Source organism: Vipera ursinii (assembly GCF_947247035.1).
Source record: "Vipera ursinii genome assembly, chromosome: 11".
NCBI lineage: Eukaryota > Metazoa > Chordata > Lepidosauria > Squamata > Viperidae > Vipera > Vipera ursinii.
In genome coordinates, this window is record NC_139524.1 from 14,102,811 (window position 1) to 14,118,971 (window position 16,161).

At 40.6% G+C, this 16,161-nt stretch overlaps 2 protein-coding genes across 2 annotated transcripts in view; both read left to right on the plus strand.

The window, feature by feature from the left end:
- SHC4 (SHC adaptor protein 4) overlaps positions 1–10,171 on the plus strand; it is a 36,845-nt gene extending 26,674 nt beyond the window's left edge. Inside the window, exons 7-12 of the mRNA XM_083371677.1 lie at positions 652–778; positions 2,758–2,935; positions 3,133–3,193; positions 5,173–5,292; positions 6,165–6,418; positions 7,429–10,171. Coding sequence (XP_083227803.1) covers positions 652–778; positions 2,758–2,935; positions 3,133–3,193; positions 5,173–5,292; positions 6,165–6,418; positions 7,429–7,578 — 890 coding nt within the window. The 3' untranslated portion in view covers positions 7,579–10,171. The remainder of the gene's footprint in view (positions 1–651; positions 779–2,757; positions 2,936–3,132; positions 3,194–5,172; positions 5,293–6,164; positions 6,419–7,428) is intronic.
- Positions 10,172–11,936: 1,765 nt separating this feature from the next.
- CEP152 (centrosomal protein 152) overlaps positions 11,937–16,161 on the plus strand; it is a 29,748-nt gene continuing 25,523 nt past the window's right edge. The window contains exons 1-2 of the mRNA XM_083371665.1: positions 11,937–11,989; positions 14,081–14,194. Of these exons, the coding sequence (XP_083227791.1) occupies positions 14,108–14,194 (87 nt within the window). The 5' untranslated portion in view covers positions 11,937–11,989; positions 14,081–14,107. The remainder of the gene's footprint in view (positions 11,990–14,080; positions 14,195–16,161) is intronic.

A 16,161-nucleotide genomic window follows, 5' to 3' on the forward strand; every position in this document is an offset into this window, starting at 1 on the left:
CAGCCTTTTCAAAGGGTTGCCCTTTGTAGGTATTAGACTTTAATTGCCACGATCCTACAAGCCATGTTTTTAATCCAAAATGCAGTAAAAAAAACAACCCAAAAAGAACAAAAAAGCAAAGGACACGAGACTGTTGGGTTCTGATCCTAAAAATACAGATAGCTCCTGACTTACATTTTTTTGCATGGTCGTTAAGCAAACATCACAGTCGTTAAACAAATCCATTTTACCCAGTGGGCGTTTTTTTTTGTCAGAAACTGAAAGTAAATGCTGGAAAAAGAAAAAAAATCCCACCTCAAAAATCATGGTCACGTGACGACGGGATACAAGCATTTGTAAAGGTGAGCCGGTTGCCAAGCGCTCAAACAGTGATCACATGACAAATGCTTGGCAACTATGACGGTTGCAGTGCCCCTGAGAAGCAAAGTCAATGGGGAAGAAGCCAGAATCTCTTAACAACTGTGTTAACTTAGCAACTGCAGCGATTCACACTTAACAACCGGGGCGGGAAAAGGTTTGTAAAATGGAGCAAAACTCACTTAAACAATGTCTCGTTTAGCAAGACAAATTTTGGGTTCGATTGTGGCCAGGAGTCAAGGACCAACCACATTCCGTTCACCTCTTTTTTTCCTTGTGGCTGTTGTCTTTCAGCATGCCATATTTTGGAGTGTCCCTCTGGAATAGCTCAAGAAGTCATCAATACCGTTGGACAAGCTTTTGAGCTCCGCTTCAGACAATACTTGAAGACCTCTCCTGCTTTGATGGCTCCCAAGGAAAGGTAAGCAAAGGCTTTCGGAAGGCAGCCGTGGAATGGCAGAGTTAGTCCTGGACTTACAAGCGTTCGTTTAGTGACCGTTCAAAATTAGGAGGGCACTTTGAAAAGCAACTTACAATCTCAGGGGCTGCCACAAAGAAGAGGGAGCCAAGCTCTTCTCCAAAGCACCTGAAGGCAGGACAAGAAGCAACGGATGGAAACTAACCAAGGAAAGAAGCAACCTAGAACTAAGGAGAAACTTCCTGACAAAACAATTAACCAGTGGAACAACCTGCCTCCAGAAGTGGTGAATGCTCCAACACTGGAAGTTTTTAAGAAGAGACTGGACAGCCATTTGCCTGAAATGGTATAGGGTTTCCTGCCTGAGCAGGGGGTTGGACTAGATGACCTCCAAAGTCCCTTCCAACTTTATATTATTATTATTATTATTATTATTATTATTATTATTATTATTATTATTATTATTATCATTTCTCATGCTTATGGCTGTTCTAGTATCCCCACGGTCATGTGATTAAAATTCAGATGCTTAGCAATGACTGGTACTTAAGATGGTTGCGTGGTCCCCTTTTGCGACCTTCTGACAAGCAAAGTCAATGGGGAAGAAGCCAGATTCACTTAGCAACCATGTGACTAACTTAACAACTGTGGGGATTCGCTTAACAGCTGTGGCAAAGAAGGTCGTAAAAACAGGACCAAACTCACCTAACAAATATCTCGCTTAACAACAGAAATTTGTAAGCCTAAGTCGAGGACTGTCTAATGTGGGAGTAGCCTTGGAGACAGGAGGAAGAACAAGCAGGTTGGATAAGTAAATAAATAAAATTCACATTTATTTAATGGTGTTTTTAAACGACGAGGCTAATGATACCTTGCCATTCTTCTGAAAGGGAAAGAAATTCACAGATTTCAAATTAAGAGGGTTTTCTTGCAACCGTACTGTGAAAGATTTTACTTGCCGTGCCACGCATTGCTTAATGCTTTGCTAGCTGGACCAGAGTTATTTTCCATCTTAGTGTCCAGTTGGGTTGGATTTCAGCGTTCACATTGTCCGAGCGGTAGAGGTCTTTGACACATGAAACCTAAGGCAATTGGAGTGCACCAGGCTGAGATGGCAAATAATACTGTATATTCTGTGTTGATCCCCCTCTGCCCTGGGAGATGAACAGATGGGAAATGGCTTTTCCAGTTCCTGTGAATCACATAATTAAATTCTTGAGTCATGTTCTCCTAATCAAACTGCATGGCCCATATCTCTTTCCTGTTCCTGTCTTTTCATCAAATTATGTTGTGATAAATTAAAAAGCAAGGCTCAACACAAGTTGTTCTTTTCAGAAGACATACTATAAAGGGGGAGGGGAGGAAAGAGGCACTTATATATCCTACCCTTATCCTCACCCATGGTGTTTTTTTTTTCCAAATTTAACAAGAGAAGCTCTCCTCCAGTGTTCTCTCAGCAGCCTTTGAGGAGTAACTCATAGACCACCAATTTCAGTGTCATTGGGAGATGTGGTGAAGGGGCTTCAATTCGTTCACGATCAGCTTTAGACTTCTGGACAGTTCCAAAGGAGGAGAAGGCTTTCAGTAGTTCATTGTGGTGATCGGCTACCTTATTTTAAAATCTTTTTTTAAAATTCTAGTGTTTCTTTTCGTGTGGTGTTTGTTCGTAGGCATTGTCTAGTAGATTGTGCTTTTCTTTTTCAAGCCCTTGTATAGGAATGGAGAGCAGAAATAATAAAGGACAATGTAAAGGCTTCAAATGAGGGGTCCTTGGTGGTCTCTGAGCTTGCCTGCTTTCTTGCAGACATTTTATGACCCAACTAGGTAACATCGTCAGGTGCTAGTTTGGGTCATGAAATGTCAGCCAGAAAACAATCAAGCTCAGAGACCACCAAGAGCCCCTCAGAAATAATAAACCACCCTCTGACTTAACGTGGTGCTATCAAAGTTGTGTATTTCAGCTTTGGCTTGTTTTTGCACAGAGAAGGGGTGAGTCTTGATGGATCCGCATGGAACATTCAAGAGAAGGAAGACTGTGGATACTATAATGAAATTCCTGGGAAGGAACCTCCTGTAGGTGGGCTGTCCGACGTCAGGCTGAAGATAATCCCAGAAGAAGGGATGAACCGTCCCATCCCTACGGAGCAGCAACAATGTGGAGTAAGCATACGGGTGGTGGGTATCATTGAGCATCACACCGCGTGTTGAACCTATGTTCACTTTAGAATGGATTTTAGGCCTTCTGGAAGAATCAACCTGAATTCTGAGTAAATCTCCTGCCGTTGTTCAGAGTCTGGATCTGCCGAGAATTCCTCAGAGTAATTTGTTTCTGTATTTCTTTCTTTCTTTTTTTTTAGGAGGATAGTCCCAGTTCTAAGCAGCTTTATGAAAACTGCCCAGATGAGCACAGAGCAGCAGGTGAGTTGCCTGTATCTTAAAGAGAGCTGATTCTTGCCTTCCTGTCTTGGTAAAAGAAATCATAGAATCCAGTCTGTCTGGAATCTCAAACTGCCTCCATCTTCCCCAGTAGCTAGTACAGGAAGAGACCAGCTGAATGGAACCATCCTCCATTGATTCACGGTGCCTGGTGCTGAATTACAGGCAAAGAGAAGTAGCAGAGATGAAGACTAGATGCTATTCTCAGTGGTGGGATTCAGCCGGTTCGCACCGCTTTGGCAGATAGCTAATATTTTGTGGCCCAGGCCCAGAACGGACTTCCGGAAGCGGCATCTACACAGAGAACCGGTTGTTCACCTATTTGAATCCCACCACTGGCTGTACTGTTCAACTGACATCTCTTGGGCGGGTTTTATACGTCTTCACATTCTAGAATAGGTATTGTCATTTTGATCCGGTTCCATAAAGCCACCAAAAAAGAGTCTTCCAGGAGCCATCAAAGGTGGAAACACTCATGAGGACACCCGTTGGGGATAGTCAAGATTTGTGGACCCCGAGGCTTCTTTGTGAGGCCACCTGAGACTTCCTCAGGTTGGTGCTACTCGGATTCGGATAGAAAGCAAACCCTTTGCAAGTATCTGTAAGGAAGAAGGCGAAAGAGAAGAGGGAGAAAGATGCAGCCCTCAAACCCCCCAGTCATTGTTCAATTAGCCCTGTTTACATATTCTTCTGTCCGTGTTCTTATCCACGCTAATGCAGTCCACACTTTTCTAATGAATTCTAATCACGCTGATTAGAATTCACCATATTATAATAAAAAAAGAAAAGATGTTGAGATGTTGGAAAACATGCAAGGAAGAGCAACTAAATAATAATAATAATTAATAAATAATAATAATAATAATAATAATAATAATAAGAAGAAGAAGAAGAAGAAGAAGAAGAAGAAGAAGAAGAAGAAGAAGAAGAAGAAGAAGAAGAAGAAGAAGAAGAAGAAGAAGAAGAAGAAGAAGAAGAAGTTGGAAGGGACCTTGGAGGTCATCTAGTCCAACCCCCTGCTCAGGCAGGAAACCCTATACCATTTCAGACAAATGGCTGTCCAGTCTCTTCTTAAAAACTTCCAGTGTTGGAGCATTCACTGCTTCTGGAGGCAGGTTGTTCCACTGGTTAATTGTTCTAACTATCAGGAAGTTTCTCCTTAGTTCTAGGTTGCTTCTCTCCTTGACTAGTTTCCATCCATTGCTTCTTGTCCTGCTTTCAGGTGCTTTAGAGAATAGCTTGACTCCCTCTACTTTGTGGCATCCCCTGAGATACTGGAATACTGCTATCATGTCACCCCTCGCCCTTCTCTTCATTAAACTACACATACCCAATTCCAGCATAATTAAGGGCCCGGAGACAAAAACATATGAAGAACAGTTGCAGGATTTGGGAAAGGCCAGTCTAGAGAAAAGAAGGGCTAGGGGGGACATAGCAGTCTTCCAGTATTTGAGAGGCTGCCACAAAGAAGAGCCGGGGGGGGCGGGGGCGGAGGAGACTTATTTTCCAAAGCACCAAAAGGAGAGAAGCAACCCGGAATTAAGGAGCAACTTCCTAACAGTAAGAACAATTGAACCCGTGGAATGGCTTGCCTTCAGAAGTTGTAGGGGCTTCATCTCTGGAGGTTTTTTTTTAAAGAAAAGACCGGACGAGAAGACCTCTAAAGTCCTTCCAGCTTTATTCTGTTTGATTGATAATATTATAGTAATTGTATTTCAGTCAGAATGGGGTGATTTAGATATTTTCCTTGACAGCGGTGTTTCTTTAAGGCAGACAGTGTATGTTAGACATTGGGCTTTTTTAGGTACTAAAATACTAGGAACTCAGACAATCCTTACCTTTTCTTGGTGGGATAACTTGCATTAATTTGGTTAATTGAAATGGCATTTTGTGCTGTTGGGTTTTTGTTTTTTTGTTTTTTGAAAAGCTAAAGAAGATCTTGTTGTGATGATTAATTGCAGGTATCAGCAAACCAACTCAGGCAGCAAATCAAGATGCTCCATTGCTGAAAAGTAGCAGTAAAGTGGATCTTTTTGATGACCCTCGATATATCAATACTCAAAACTTACAAACGACATCAGGTATGACCAGAATCCTCCCTTCGGAACACAGCTCCACAAATCCAGTTCCTTACTCAAGACGGCTTCTATTTCTGCACATCTGTTCCTTGCAGCTTTGAAAAGAAACGTGAGCGTTATAGACAAATCCAGCATTGTTTGAAGCAATGCTAAGCTTTCGCTCCTAAGGGGCAGACTTAAGATCATGGAATAGAATCATAAAATTGGAAGAGATTTAGAGTCTTCTAATCTAATCCACTGCTCAGGGCAGGTATCTCAGATGCTCTCCAACCTTTGAAAGCTCAGGTGATGGAGCAAACCAAGACTTGAGGAGCCAAACTGTTCTATTACAGAATAACAATAGCTTAGTGTTTCCTTCCATAAAACTAACATCCATTGGTTCTCATTCTGTTCATAAATCCACATCTGTAAATCCACTCCTGACTGGCAGCCCGTCAGGTTATTGGAAGACTGCTGTCACGCCATCTTTAAAATGAATAAAAACTACAGCCGAGGCAGGACTTATGCCAATAAAGGAGAATATTTGTAGCCCAGGGTTGAAATGAGGGGTCTTTGCTGCTCTCTGAACTTGGTTGTTTTCTTCAAAACATTTCGTGACCCAAACTAGGTAACAGCATCAGGGCTGGTGACTGACTGATGGGCGGCTGAGGAATTCTGGGAGTTGAAGTCCACAAGTCTCGAACTTTCCAAGTTTGGAGACCCTTCGGCTACAGGATTATGATACTCTGCTCTTTTTAGGTCCGTGGGCGCAGTCTGTTTTGTACATCCTGACAGCTGTGGCTTATTCAAGACATAAAACCCCACTCACTTCGCATGGGTGTACTCGTACATACACTGCAGACAGCTGGTCTCTTTAACTTGTGTTTCATTTTCAGAAGCACTGGACACTGTAGAGCAGAGAGGGTCCAGTGACATGGCAGGCCTCGGAGGCATTGCAGACGCAAAGACACCTCTTTGGAATGAAGAATGTTACCATGGGAAGATATCCAGGAGACAAGCAGAGAATCTCTTAAGAAACAACGGAGACTTCCTGGTACGGGAGAGTACAACCTCACCTGGCCAATATGTCCTGAGTGGACTTCAAGGAGGACAAGTAAAACATCTCTTGTTGGTGGATCCTGAAGGCAAGGTAGGAACAATTAAGGCAATGGTCCCAATAAAGCTGAATGTCTGTAGCTCGAGGCTGAAATGAGGGATCCTTGGTGCTCTCTGAGCTTGGTTGTTTTCTTGCAGATGTTTCATGACCCAAACTAGGTAGCATCAACAGTGGTAGAAGAAAGTGGGGTTTGTGGAGTGGAGAAGGTGGAGGAGGAGGACTGTGGGGATCTTGGTGCTTTCCGAGCTTGGTTGTTTTCTTGCAGATCATTCATGACCCAAAGTAGGCAACACCATCAGTGCTAATCACCAAAACTCATCACTAGCACTGATGATGTTCCATAGTGTGAGTAATGAAACATCTGCAAGAAAACAACCAAGCTCAGAGAGCACCAAAGACCCCTCAAAGCTATGGTCATAAAGTAAGACATTCTACCAGCTGTTCAAAGATACTAAGAGCCCTCAAACCAGGGTATCCGTGAAGGGAATACCAAAATTAAGATCCAATCCTAAAGCCTTTTTTTGGCCCATTCTCCCCTTGTGGATGCTCCTGTCTTGAATTGCTAGTCAACCATAACATAATATACTTTTAATATCAAAACATGTCCCAGTGAACATTCATAGAAAATCCATAAAGTTGCGACACTCCCGGAAAGTTACAAATGCACAAAAAAATAAAAAATAAACCTAGTCTCTTTTTACAGTGTGTTTCAAATAAATATGATGTGTGATTAGATTCTTTAGTTATATTTGTAAGCCATTATTTTCGAATCACAAGACCCATTCATCAGTAAAAAAACAAAAACCACTCGGTAATGACTTTACAAAGTGGTCCTATTCATGTTTTATTTGTTACATAGACATATCAAATACATACAAGTAAGCGGCATATTGATTTCTTCCCTAGCCTTAACACCAATGAAATCCTTTATATCTTTTAGGTGGGCTGCACAAATTCATGCTATCCTTTAAGGGTGGACAATATTGTAGAATTTGAGGACTTCTTGCTTACTAAATTCTTGGATGCTCTTTGTTTTTTCCCAGGTCAGAACCAAAGATCATATATTCGATAGTGTGGATCATCTTATCCGCTACCATATGGAAAACAAATTGCCAATCATCTCTTCTGGACGTGAATTAAGGCTCAGCCAGCCTGTGAGAAGAGAATTAGGGCAACTGCATTCTAAGGACTAATTTTGTTGACTCACCTTCTTTTCAAGATAATTCTTTTGTCAGTCTCCTCAATATCCCTAGTGACTATTCTGGACTCATTTCCTGCACACACAATTCGACAAAGAATAGGAGATACCTCTAGATGAGGTTACAGATGAATTCTTCTGTGTGTGTGTGTGTGTGTGTGTGTGTGTTTGTGTGTCTACGTCCAGTGCATTGGCCTAAGTCAGTATTTCTCAACTTCAGCAACTAAGTGGTGTGGCCTTCAATTCCCAGAATTCCTGAGTCAACATGACTGCGGAATGCTGGGAGTTGAAATCCAAATGTCTTGAAGTGGCTGAGGTTGAGAAACATTGACCTAATCACATCTCTATGTTGCATCTAACCAGTGACAACTATTTTAGTTTAGCGAAACATATCCCTGGAGAGACCAAGAGGCTGGGGAGAAATCAGGAGCCAGAGGTACTCACAAAACATTTTTGAGAGATCATAAAAAGGTGTCAAAGCACAAGCCAACCTTCCCGGAGCAAAACCTACTTGAAAATGTGCCTTTTAATGTAGGTGGTTTGGGAAATGACTCATATTTTTACTGAGCTGTGGGGGTTTTTTTTAGCTGATAAATTTATTTGAGTCATTCCTGGGGTGATTTCAAGGAGCTTGAGAAAAATTGAACCTGATTTGCATTCAGATGAGAGACCACAAGGAAATCTCAGGAATGTAGCTTGGACTGGGATCTCAGAAAACGTTCTGAAGAAGGACCATGAAACCACGTCTCTCTTGCTGCCAAGGAAATGACATTTGTGTATCCATGACATCAACAGGCATCAAGCTCAATTCATTTTGTAAAATATATTCTATTAAAAGATTTTTAAAAATAGAAGATAAAGACTCTTAGCAATGAATAGAGAGGGAGAAAAAGAAAAGAAAGAGCGAGCTAAAAGTGCGTGAAAGAAAAAAAGTAAATGAATAGAAAAAGAAAAAAGTTACACAAAGAAGTAGCTTTGAAGCACTTATAAGTACAATTATAAATTTACCTCTTGCTCTATGGTTACAATATAATCCTTTTTTCCCTATAATATATTCTATCTAATCATGAAAACCATAAATCATAAATTCTTTTTTCCCCTGTTTCATACAAAAAAAAACAACTAAGGGATTTCCAGTCAGCAATAAGCACATTTTATTATTAAAAATCCCCACCAATCTACCTGATGGAATGGTGATGCTCACTGGCCTAGTTATAAGGTTGCTGGTTTTTAAATGAGGCTGTAATGCTTACTAAGTTTATATATGGAAATTAGTTATCATTTTGAAACAGACACTAACAATGTGGTAGATATAGCTTTCTTAAGTAAATATATTGTATAATGCAGTTCTACCAGGATGCCAAAGGGTTACCAAAAACTTAAATCTGCAAAATGTTTGCCTACTGGCCTGTAGGTAAAGACACTGCAACTGGACCAGCAAAAATAAAAATGATAGTTGCGTATAGTTTGGGGAGTGTGAGATAAAAGAAAAAAGGCAATCATACATTATTATTTCTGGCTGAGCAAATATATTGTTTTGTTCAGAAGCTATTTCATTTTTTTATTGCACGCTTTCTATTTTCCTTCATTCTGTATTTTTGGGGATCGGGTTTCATTTATTCCTATTAGTTAAGAAAAGATTTTTTTAAAATAAACATTATCCCTGTATGTGTTTTCAACTGGAAATATTCTGTAAATCAATATACCTGGAGTGGTTCTGTTGTTTATATATATAATGGAGAGAAAGAGATTTCTGCAAATCTATTCCTTGCAACTTTGAAAAGAAACGTGAATGCTATCAATGAATCCAGTGCTGTTTAAAGCAATGCTAAGCTTTTGCTCTTGAGGGCAGATTCAAGAATCACAAAATAGAATCAATAAAGTTGGAAGAGATTGTAAAGTCTTTTAATCCAACCCCATACCAAGAGCAGTTAACCCGGACAACCGCTTGAATTTCTGAAGTGAACACTTAAGCACCCTCACCTTGGCTGAGTTTTACTAATCTCAAGGGCCATTCTTGCATGCCAGTTTAAGCCAGGAATCCTGGCTTCATAAATCAGGATGCTAAGAAGCAATGGATTCCTGCACAGAGCTGATTCATTCCTGGCAGTGTGTAAGAAGAGAGGTGTAATGTTGAAATTATGGGCAACATCTAGATTTTAAGCCAACCACAAGAATTTGCATGGACTCAAAAATAATCCTAAATTCAGACATCATGTAAAGATGTCCTTTCTTAGCTTAATTATCTGCTTAAAAGCAAGCAGTTAAATACTGGTCCATTGTGGTTTATTAAGCTGTATCAGGAATGGATTTTACTTTTAAATGCACATCTTTAATATTGCATTGCACATGATGCAGATAGACATGAAATAGAGTTTTCTCAGGGTATCTTCAAATTTATATATATGTACACACACACACACACACACACACACACACACACTAGCACAGTGTTCATGTTCTACAAGCAGTAGACTAGTAATTCTCTCCTATAATTCTCATCCCTGGAAATTTGAATGTTATACACACATATCAGTTTCCTCTTTATGATCATAACATTTGCAAATAAATTTTGTCTGTGGACCTGTTTTCAGGTGTATGGTTTTTGTCCCACTTTCAAGGCACAGCTTGGCAAATGAAAAACGATCAATGTGTTACATGTTGAGTGATTAGTAATATCAGTGGTCAGGGAGATGTAATATGGGTGTGGATGAAAAGAGGAAGGATCAAGCAAATGGATAGTTTTGTACTAAGCGATCACTTAGGTTGTATTTGGCTTCAAGTATAAGTGCAGCCAGCTATTATGTTTTATAAACAATAAATTTTGCCTTAATCTTTTCTTTTAACCAGTTAGTAAAAAAAAAACCTAACATAGCAGCTTGCTAGGGGTGATTCGCTTTCTCTATCTGTGGAAAGGATCTTATACGGGTGTGAAACATTTTCTTCAGATTGTCATTTTTGTCATCCAGTTTTGTTTGGATCCAACAAGGCTGTTGCAGTTAAAAGGCAATATTTAGCCCAAAAACCTGAGGAGGGTTTTATAGTTACAATGTCATTTAGCTCAGCAGATGGAACATCCTTGGCGGATATATGCATTTATTATGCTGCTTTCAAAGTCCACTTAACCAGAAGCAATATTTTTCTGGTTATTTTTCATTGCTACATTGGAACCATCAGCGGAGAGGGGAGAATTTGGCATATCATCAAATTGTCACAATAGCATCTCAAATAGCCTTGAAGGGCAGTCCAGACAGAAATTAAAGTTTTGATTATATTACATGTATTTTTATTTTCTATGATAGTTCATGACCGCCATAAAAAATAGCTAACTTTTCCTTGGCAGCGTTAAAAGATTTGTCCAGTGGTGAAATATATTCCATTCAGGGAATCCATTAACACAGAGGTCCCCAACCTTTTGGGCACCAGGAACCGGTTCCGTGGAGAGAGGTTTTTCCATGGACCGGAAGGTGTGTGGTTTTGTGTGCTGCCTGCATCTCGCAAATGGGGCTTTGCTTTTTTATGTGGACTGGTTGCTGGCGTGCCACAGCCGGGTACTGGCCCAGAGACCGGGGGTTGGGGACCCCTGGGTTAACATGTTAAAATGGGTGGGCAAGATATTCATGGATAAATCTGTGAATAATTTATGGGCACCTTAGCGAAGATGATTGATTCCGGTTGCTCAAGGATAACAAGTTACCTTTACAGTTAGTTATTGTTAATAAAAGTATGAGATACTGTAATTCAAGTGGATTTTTTTAATGTATTGAAAACAACTTCTGGAGCTAAAGATACATGAGCTCAGTATGCACGTTTTTTAAATCTATGCCAATATTTTTTCAAACTTGGCAACTTTAAGAGGGGTGGACTTCAACTCCCAGAATTCTGGCTGGGGAATTCTGGGAGTTGAAGTCCACTGCTCTTAAAAGTTGCTTAATTTTTTAAAAAAACAAACCCTGATCTATGCCTTTAGTGTGTTGTTCGCTTTGCTTTGTGAATCTCAAGTTTAAGCGCTAGTCTGCCCACCCTCGTTAGATAAAAAGCGTTCAATTTAAAGGACTTTTAACGTAATTTGCCCGCCCCTCACTCTCCCGATTGGCTAAACCTCTCAGCCAATCGCCGATCAGCTTTCTCTTCCCGCCACCGCCCGCGCCAGCTTTCAAAAGCAATAGAGCGGCGCGGGGCAACCGAACATGTTTAAGGGGGAGGAGAGAGACAAGCGAAAGCCCCGCCTTCCCCTGCGCTCCATTCGTCACCCTATTGGACGATATGCCGTCTCATTGAGTGGATGCGTTGTCCATAAGCACAGGCCCCTCCCCGAACGAATAGAGGGTTCGGTTGTCACACGGAAGGGGAGGAAAAAACAACAACAGGGTCCTCGAACGGGGATGCGAAGCGCTGGCGAGAAGGTGATTCGGCCGGGCTGCTCGTATACAAGGCGGGGTGGGTGACGAGTGAGGCTCGGGCTCCGAGAAACGTGGACGGCTGGGCTGGGGAAGGGCCCCGGAGGAAGGTGGTGACGGTTACTGGTCGTCGCTATGGAAACGAGGCCTCGACTTCCCCTTCGGAGCGCTTTTCCTTCTCAGGCGGCGCTTCGTGGTTTTTCCCTGACTACCAGTTTTAGGAGAAACGTAAAAAAAATTCCACCACGGGCAGTTTTTCTTAAAAAATAGTAATATTTTTTCCCCTCACTGCGGACTAGAACCTTGACTGCCGTGAGAACAACGCATGCGCTTTCCAATGCAAGGAGGGGGGGATGTAGATAGGAAAAAAGGGCAGTTATTGATCTGGGAGGATTGGATATTATGGCTAGGCCTATCAGGGCCAGATGTTCAGAGTGGATTTGGCATTTTTTAGATAGATAGATAGATAGATAGATAGATAGATAGATAGATAGATAGATAGATAGATAGATAGATAGATAGATAGATAACCTTTATTGTCTTTTTTTTTCCTGTGGGCACAATGGCACACATTAAAAATGAAAGTTGCTTCCTCTCAAAAGTGTACACATACACAACACATTTAAAACATAGTATGTACAACATACACCCACCTACTGAGCCCTTTCCAAGGACCTGGGATAGGCAGACATGGATGTTTTAATGGGGTTCAACGTCTCCTCTCAGGATATAAGCTATTCTGAATATAACTTGCCTTTGGCAGTGGAGGGATGGCGATTTCTGCCAATGCCAGTGGTGCTCTAGATGTTTTGGGATTGCACCCAAGGTGCCTAAGGCTATTTTGCTCCCTTTGCTCTCTTTGGCCACAGGTGTTCCAATTCTGTTTGCAGGCATTAGCAGTGGGCTAATGCCTCCTTAAGTAACACCAGCTGCCTGCAATTAGTGCAGGTTCGAGTCCCACCAGGCTCAAGGTTGACTCAGCCTTCCATCCTTCCGAGGTAGGTAAAATGAGGACCCAGATTGTTGGGGGCAATTAAGCTGACTTTGTAATAATGCCGCTTGGGGTGTGTGTGTGAAAGCCCTAATAAGCAGGCATATACACAGAATGAAGGCTACTGCTAAGCTTGTAAGCCACCCTGAGTCTTCGGAGAAGGGCGGGATATAAATGGAATTTTAAAAAAAATAAAAAAATTGTGATTTTCCCCCCCCCCTCCCTCCAGTTCTTTCTCTTCTGTTCCCTGTTGTGGTTTATTATGGTTGATTGTGCAGTCAGCCAAATCACAGCTGCCAGTTCTTTGCCTGGTGTTGGCCTTCATTGGCATGACGTTCTTCTCGAGAACCTAGGACGTCATAATGTAGCTGCGTGGTATATGTGCAGATCCAAGCTGCGATCTTTTGTAATTGACAGATTAAATTTTTTTTATCAATTATTTATATAATAATTTAATTAAAGCCAGTATATAATAATTAATTTTACCATAGTTCTAATCCACCCCAATTCCTAAGGATTCTAGATGGGTGTCCAACATCTAAGAAAAAGCCAAAATCCGCGTAATAAGAAATAGCCGCTGCTATGAGTTAAAATAGGCTGCTGTTACTGTTCTCAAGCTGCATCTGAAGGAGATCCACGGAACTGAGTTTGTTTGGCAGCTTTCTTGATTTAATTTTACAAGATTCTAGTTTTTAGCCTCTTCTGTGCATTCTAAGTAAACCAGAAGGATTCAGTTAACCTTCTGCATCTTGATACAAGAAATTATTTGTATTTTATTTCACAAATAAGGTAATAACGCAGTCCACTTTTAATCCACTAAAACTGGTTATTGACATATAACTAAGGGATCTATGAATTGGGCGGGGACAATCTTTGATATAGCTCCTGTTTTTGAACAAGTATGACGTTCAAAAACACCTATATCTGCCTGCACAAAGTTCCCTGAAAATCAACAACTTGGTGATTAAAAGTTATAGGAAACAAAATAAGAGTTACAAAATAATTGTGGACTGAAATGTACATTGGATTTGGCATTCTTTTACCAAAGCCTTACTTATAGGGTTAATTAATTGCACATGGAATTTTAAAATAGCTATTTTTCCCAGGTGGCCCAAAAAAACAACTTGTGAACGATGTCGCTGGATTTTGACAGTGCAGCTTTACAGATGCAACATGAAGAGGACGAATATGATCAAGAGGATTATGCTAGGGAGCAAGAGGTAAAAATTACCTGTTGGCAAAACGTTAATGGTTTTAGCTTCCTTCTCCCCTATTTTTCATTAAAGCTATTGTCTTGGAAAGATATGTTTCTGTGATGTCATAATCTGCTTGAATTTACTCTGGTTTCTCATGATGTCAGCCTTATTGGAACTGCTCCTTTAAAAAAGCTTGCCCATTGCTTCTGACTAAAGCTGTATACCTCCAGGTTATCTGCTGTTGTAACAAACTCTGAATTATGCCTCTTGTCTGGAGTATTTAATAATGTGGGTAGTAAGGAAACACTGTATGGTGTTTTATGCAGTAGTTCAGTATGTGTGTTTTATAAGTTTTAATTTTCTGTGAAAGCTAGGGCTGGCGGGGAAATGTCTATTGTTAAGCATTTTACTGCATCTTCCTCTTAGAATTTTATATTTTTGCTACAGGATATCAGAAAGATTAATATATCACAGAAATCCCTGTAGATACGTTTCATTTTAGCAAAGCTGTTTGAATAGATTTCCCAGAGAATTATGGAGTGGTATCTTAGCTGATGTAGTTGGCATAAAGTTGATTTTTTTCTTCTTACTTCATTATAATTAGCGTATAAATAAAAGTAAAAGCTAATAAAGATAGGACTTTATTTTAGATGTTTCCCTCATGGTGCTGAGGCTAATTGTGTAGTGTGCAATAAGATTTATTTGAAAGTAATTAGAAAAGTCAGTGATTTTCCTGCTAATTTTGGTGCCAGGAGTTATCGAGATTTTGATAACAGAGGAACTTTTTCAGATCCAGATAGTTTATTTCTCTAGTTTGTCACCATCTTATTTCTAGGCTGCTGCTTTTCCTCCAGTTAATAAACATGTTTAAAGGCTCCATTGGAAAGAAGTTATAATGTGATAACGGCTTATATTATTACGTACAGTTTTCTAGTAATGTGAGAAAAAGAAAATGTACTGCACAGATGTATTAGTTGAAATCCATTCTATGTACCAAAATCTCACAGAAGGTTTAGAAGAACAGGTATATTCTATTCAGGAGTCTTTGCACCAAGTAAGTACAGAAGGTTTTTTTGAAAATGCATTTAATTTGCTCAAAGTAAGCTGAAGAGTGTACAGCTGAAATGGAGGGAACTGGGGTGGAAAGATAGTACCGAAAGATATTTACTCCTGCTCCTTCTGAGATAAAGCATAATACAGGCAGTCCTCAACTTACGACCACAGTTCAGCCCAAAATTTCTGTTGCTAAGCAAGACAGTAAAGTGAGTTTTGTCTCATTTTATGACTTTTCTTGCCACAGTTGTTCAGTGAATCACTGCAGTTAAGTTAGTAACACGGTTGTTAAGCGAATCTGGCTTCCCCATTGACTTTGCTTGTCAGAAGGTCACAAAGTGAGGTCACATGACCGACCCCAGGACACTGCAACTGTCATAAATGTGAGTCAGTTGCCAAGTGTCTGAATTTTGATCACAGGAGCATGGGGGATGCTGCAGTGCTCATGTGAAAAACTCGTAAGTCACTTTTTCAGTGCCGTTGTAACTTTGAATGGTCACTAAAATGAACCGCTGTAAGTCGAGGGCTACTTGTACACCATTGTATCTGTTGCCTTTCCTCCCCAAAGGCTAGTCCTGCACAGATTCGGTACTATTTCCACACTAGCTTCTGCTTAAAAAGTGCAGGTTGATTATTAGCATCTACTTCGGATTTGAGAGACAGTCTTTCCCGACAATACCCTGATTTTAATAGATGCCTTGATATTGTTCACAAACTGAACAGCGTGTTTGAAGTTTATTGGCGGTCAAAGGCCAGTGCTTAAAAATGCAGTGAACTCCATTAATTGCAGTTGTCTCACAATGCCTGAGCTAAGCGGTGTTTTGGTGTGAAGCGGGGTCAGTACTACTGCGGAAGGGAAAGCTCATACGAAAGAATTAAGATTGGCTTACCCTAGTGTTCCTGATTGCTTCTGAGACTGAAATAGTTGATCAGAGGTA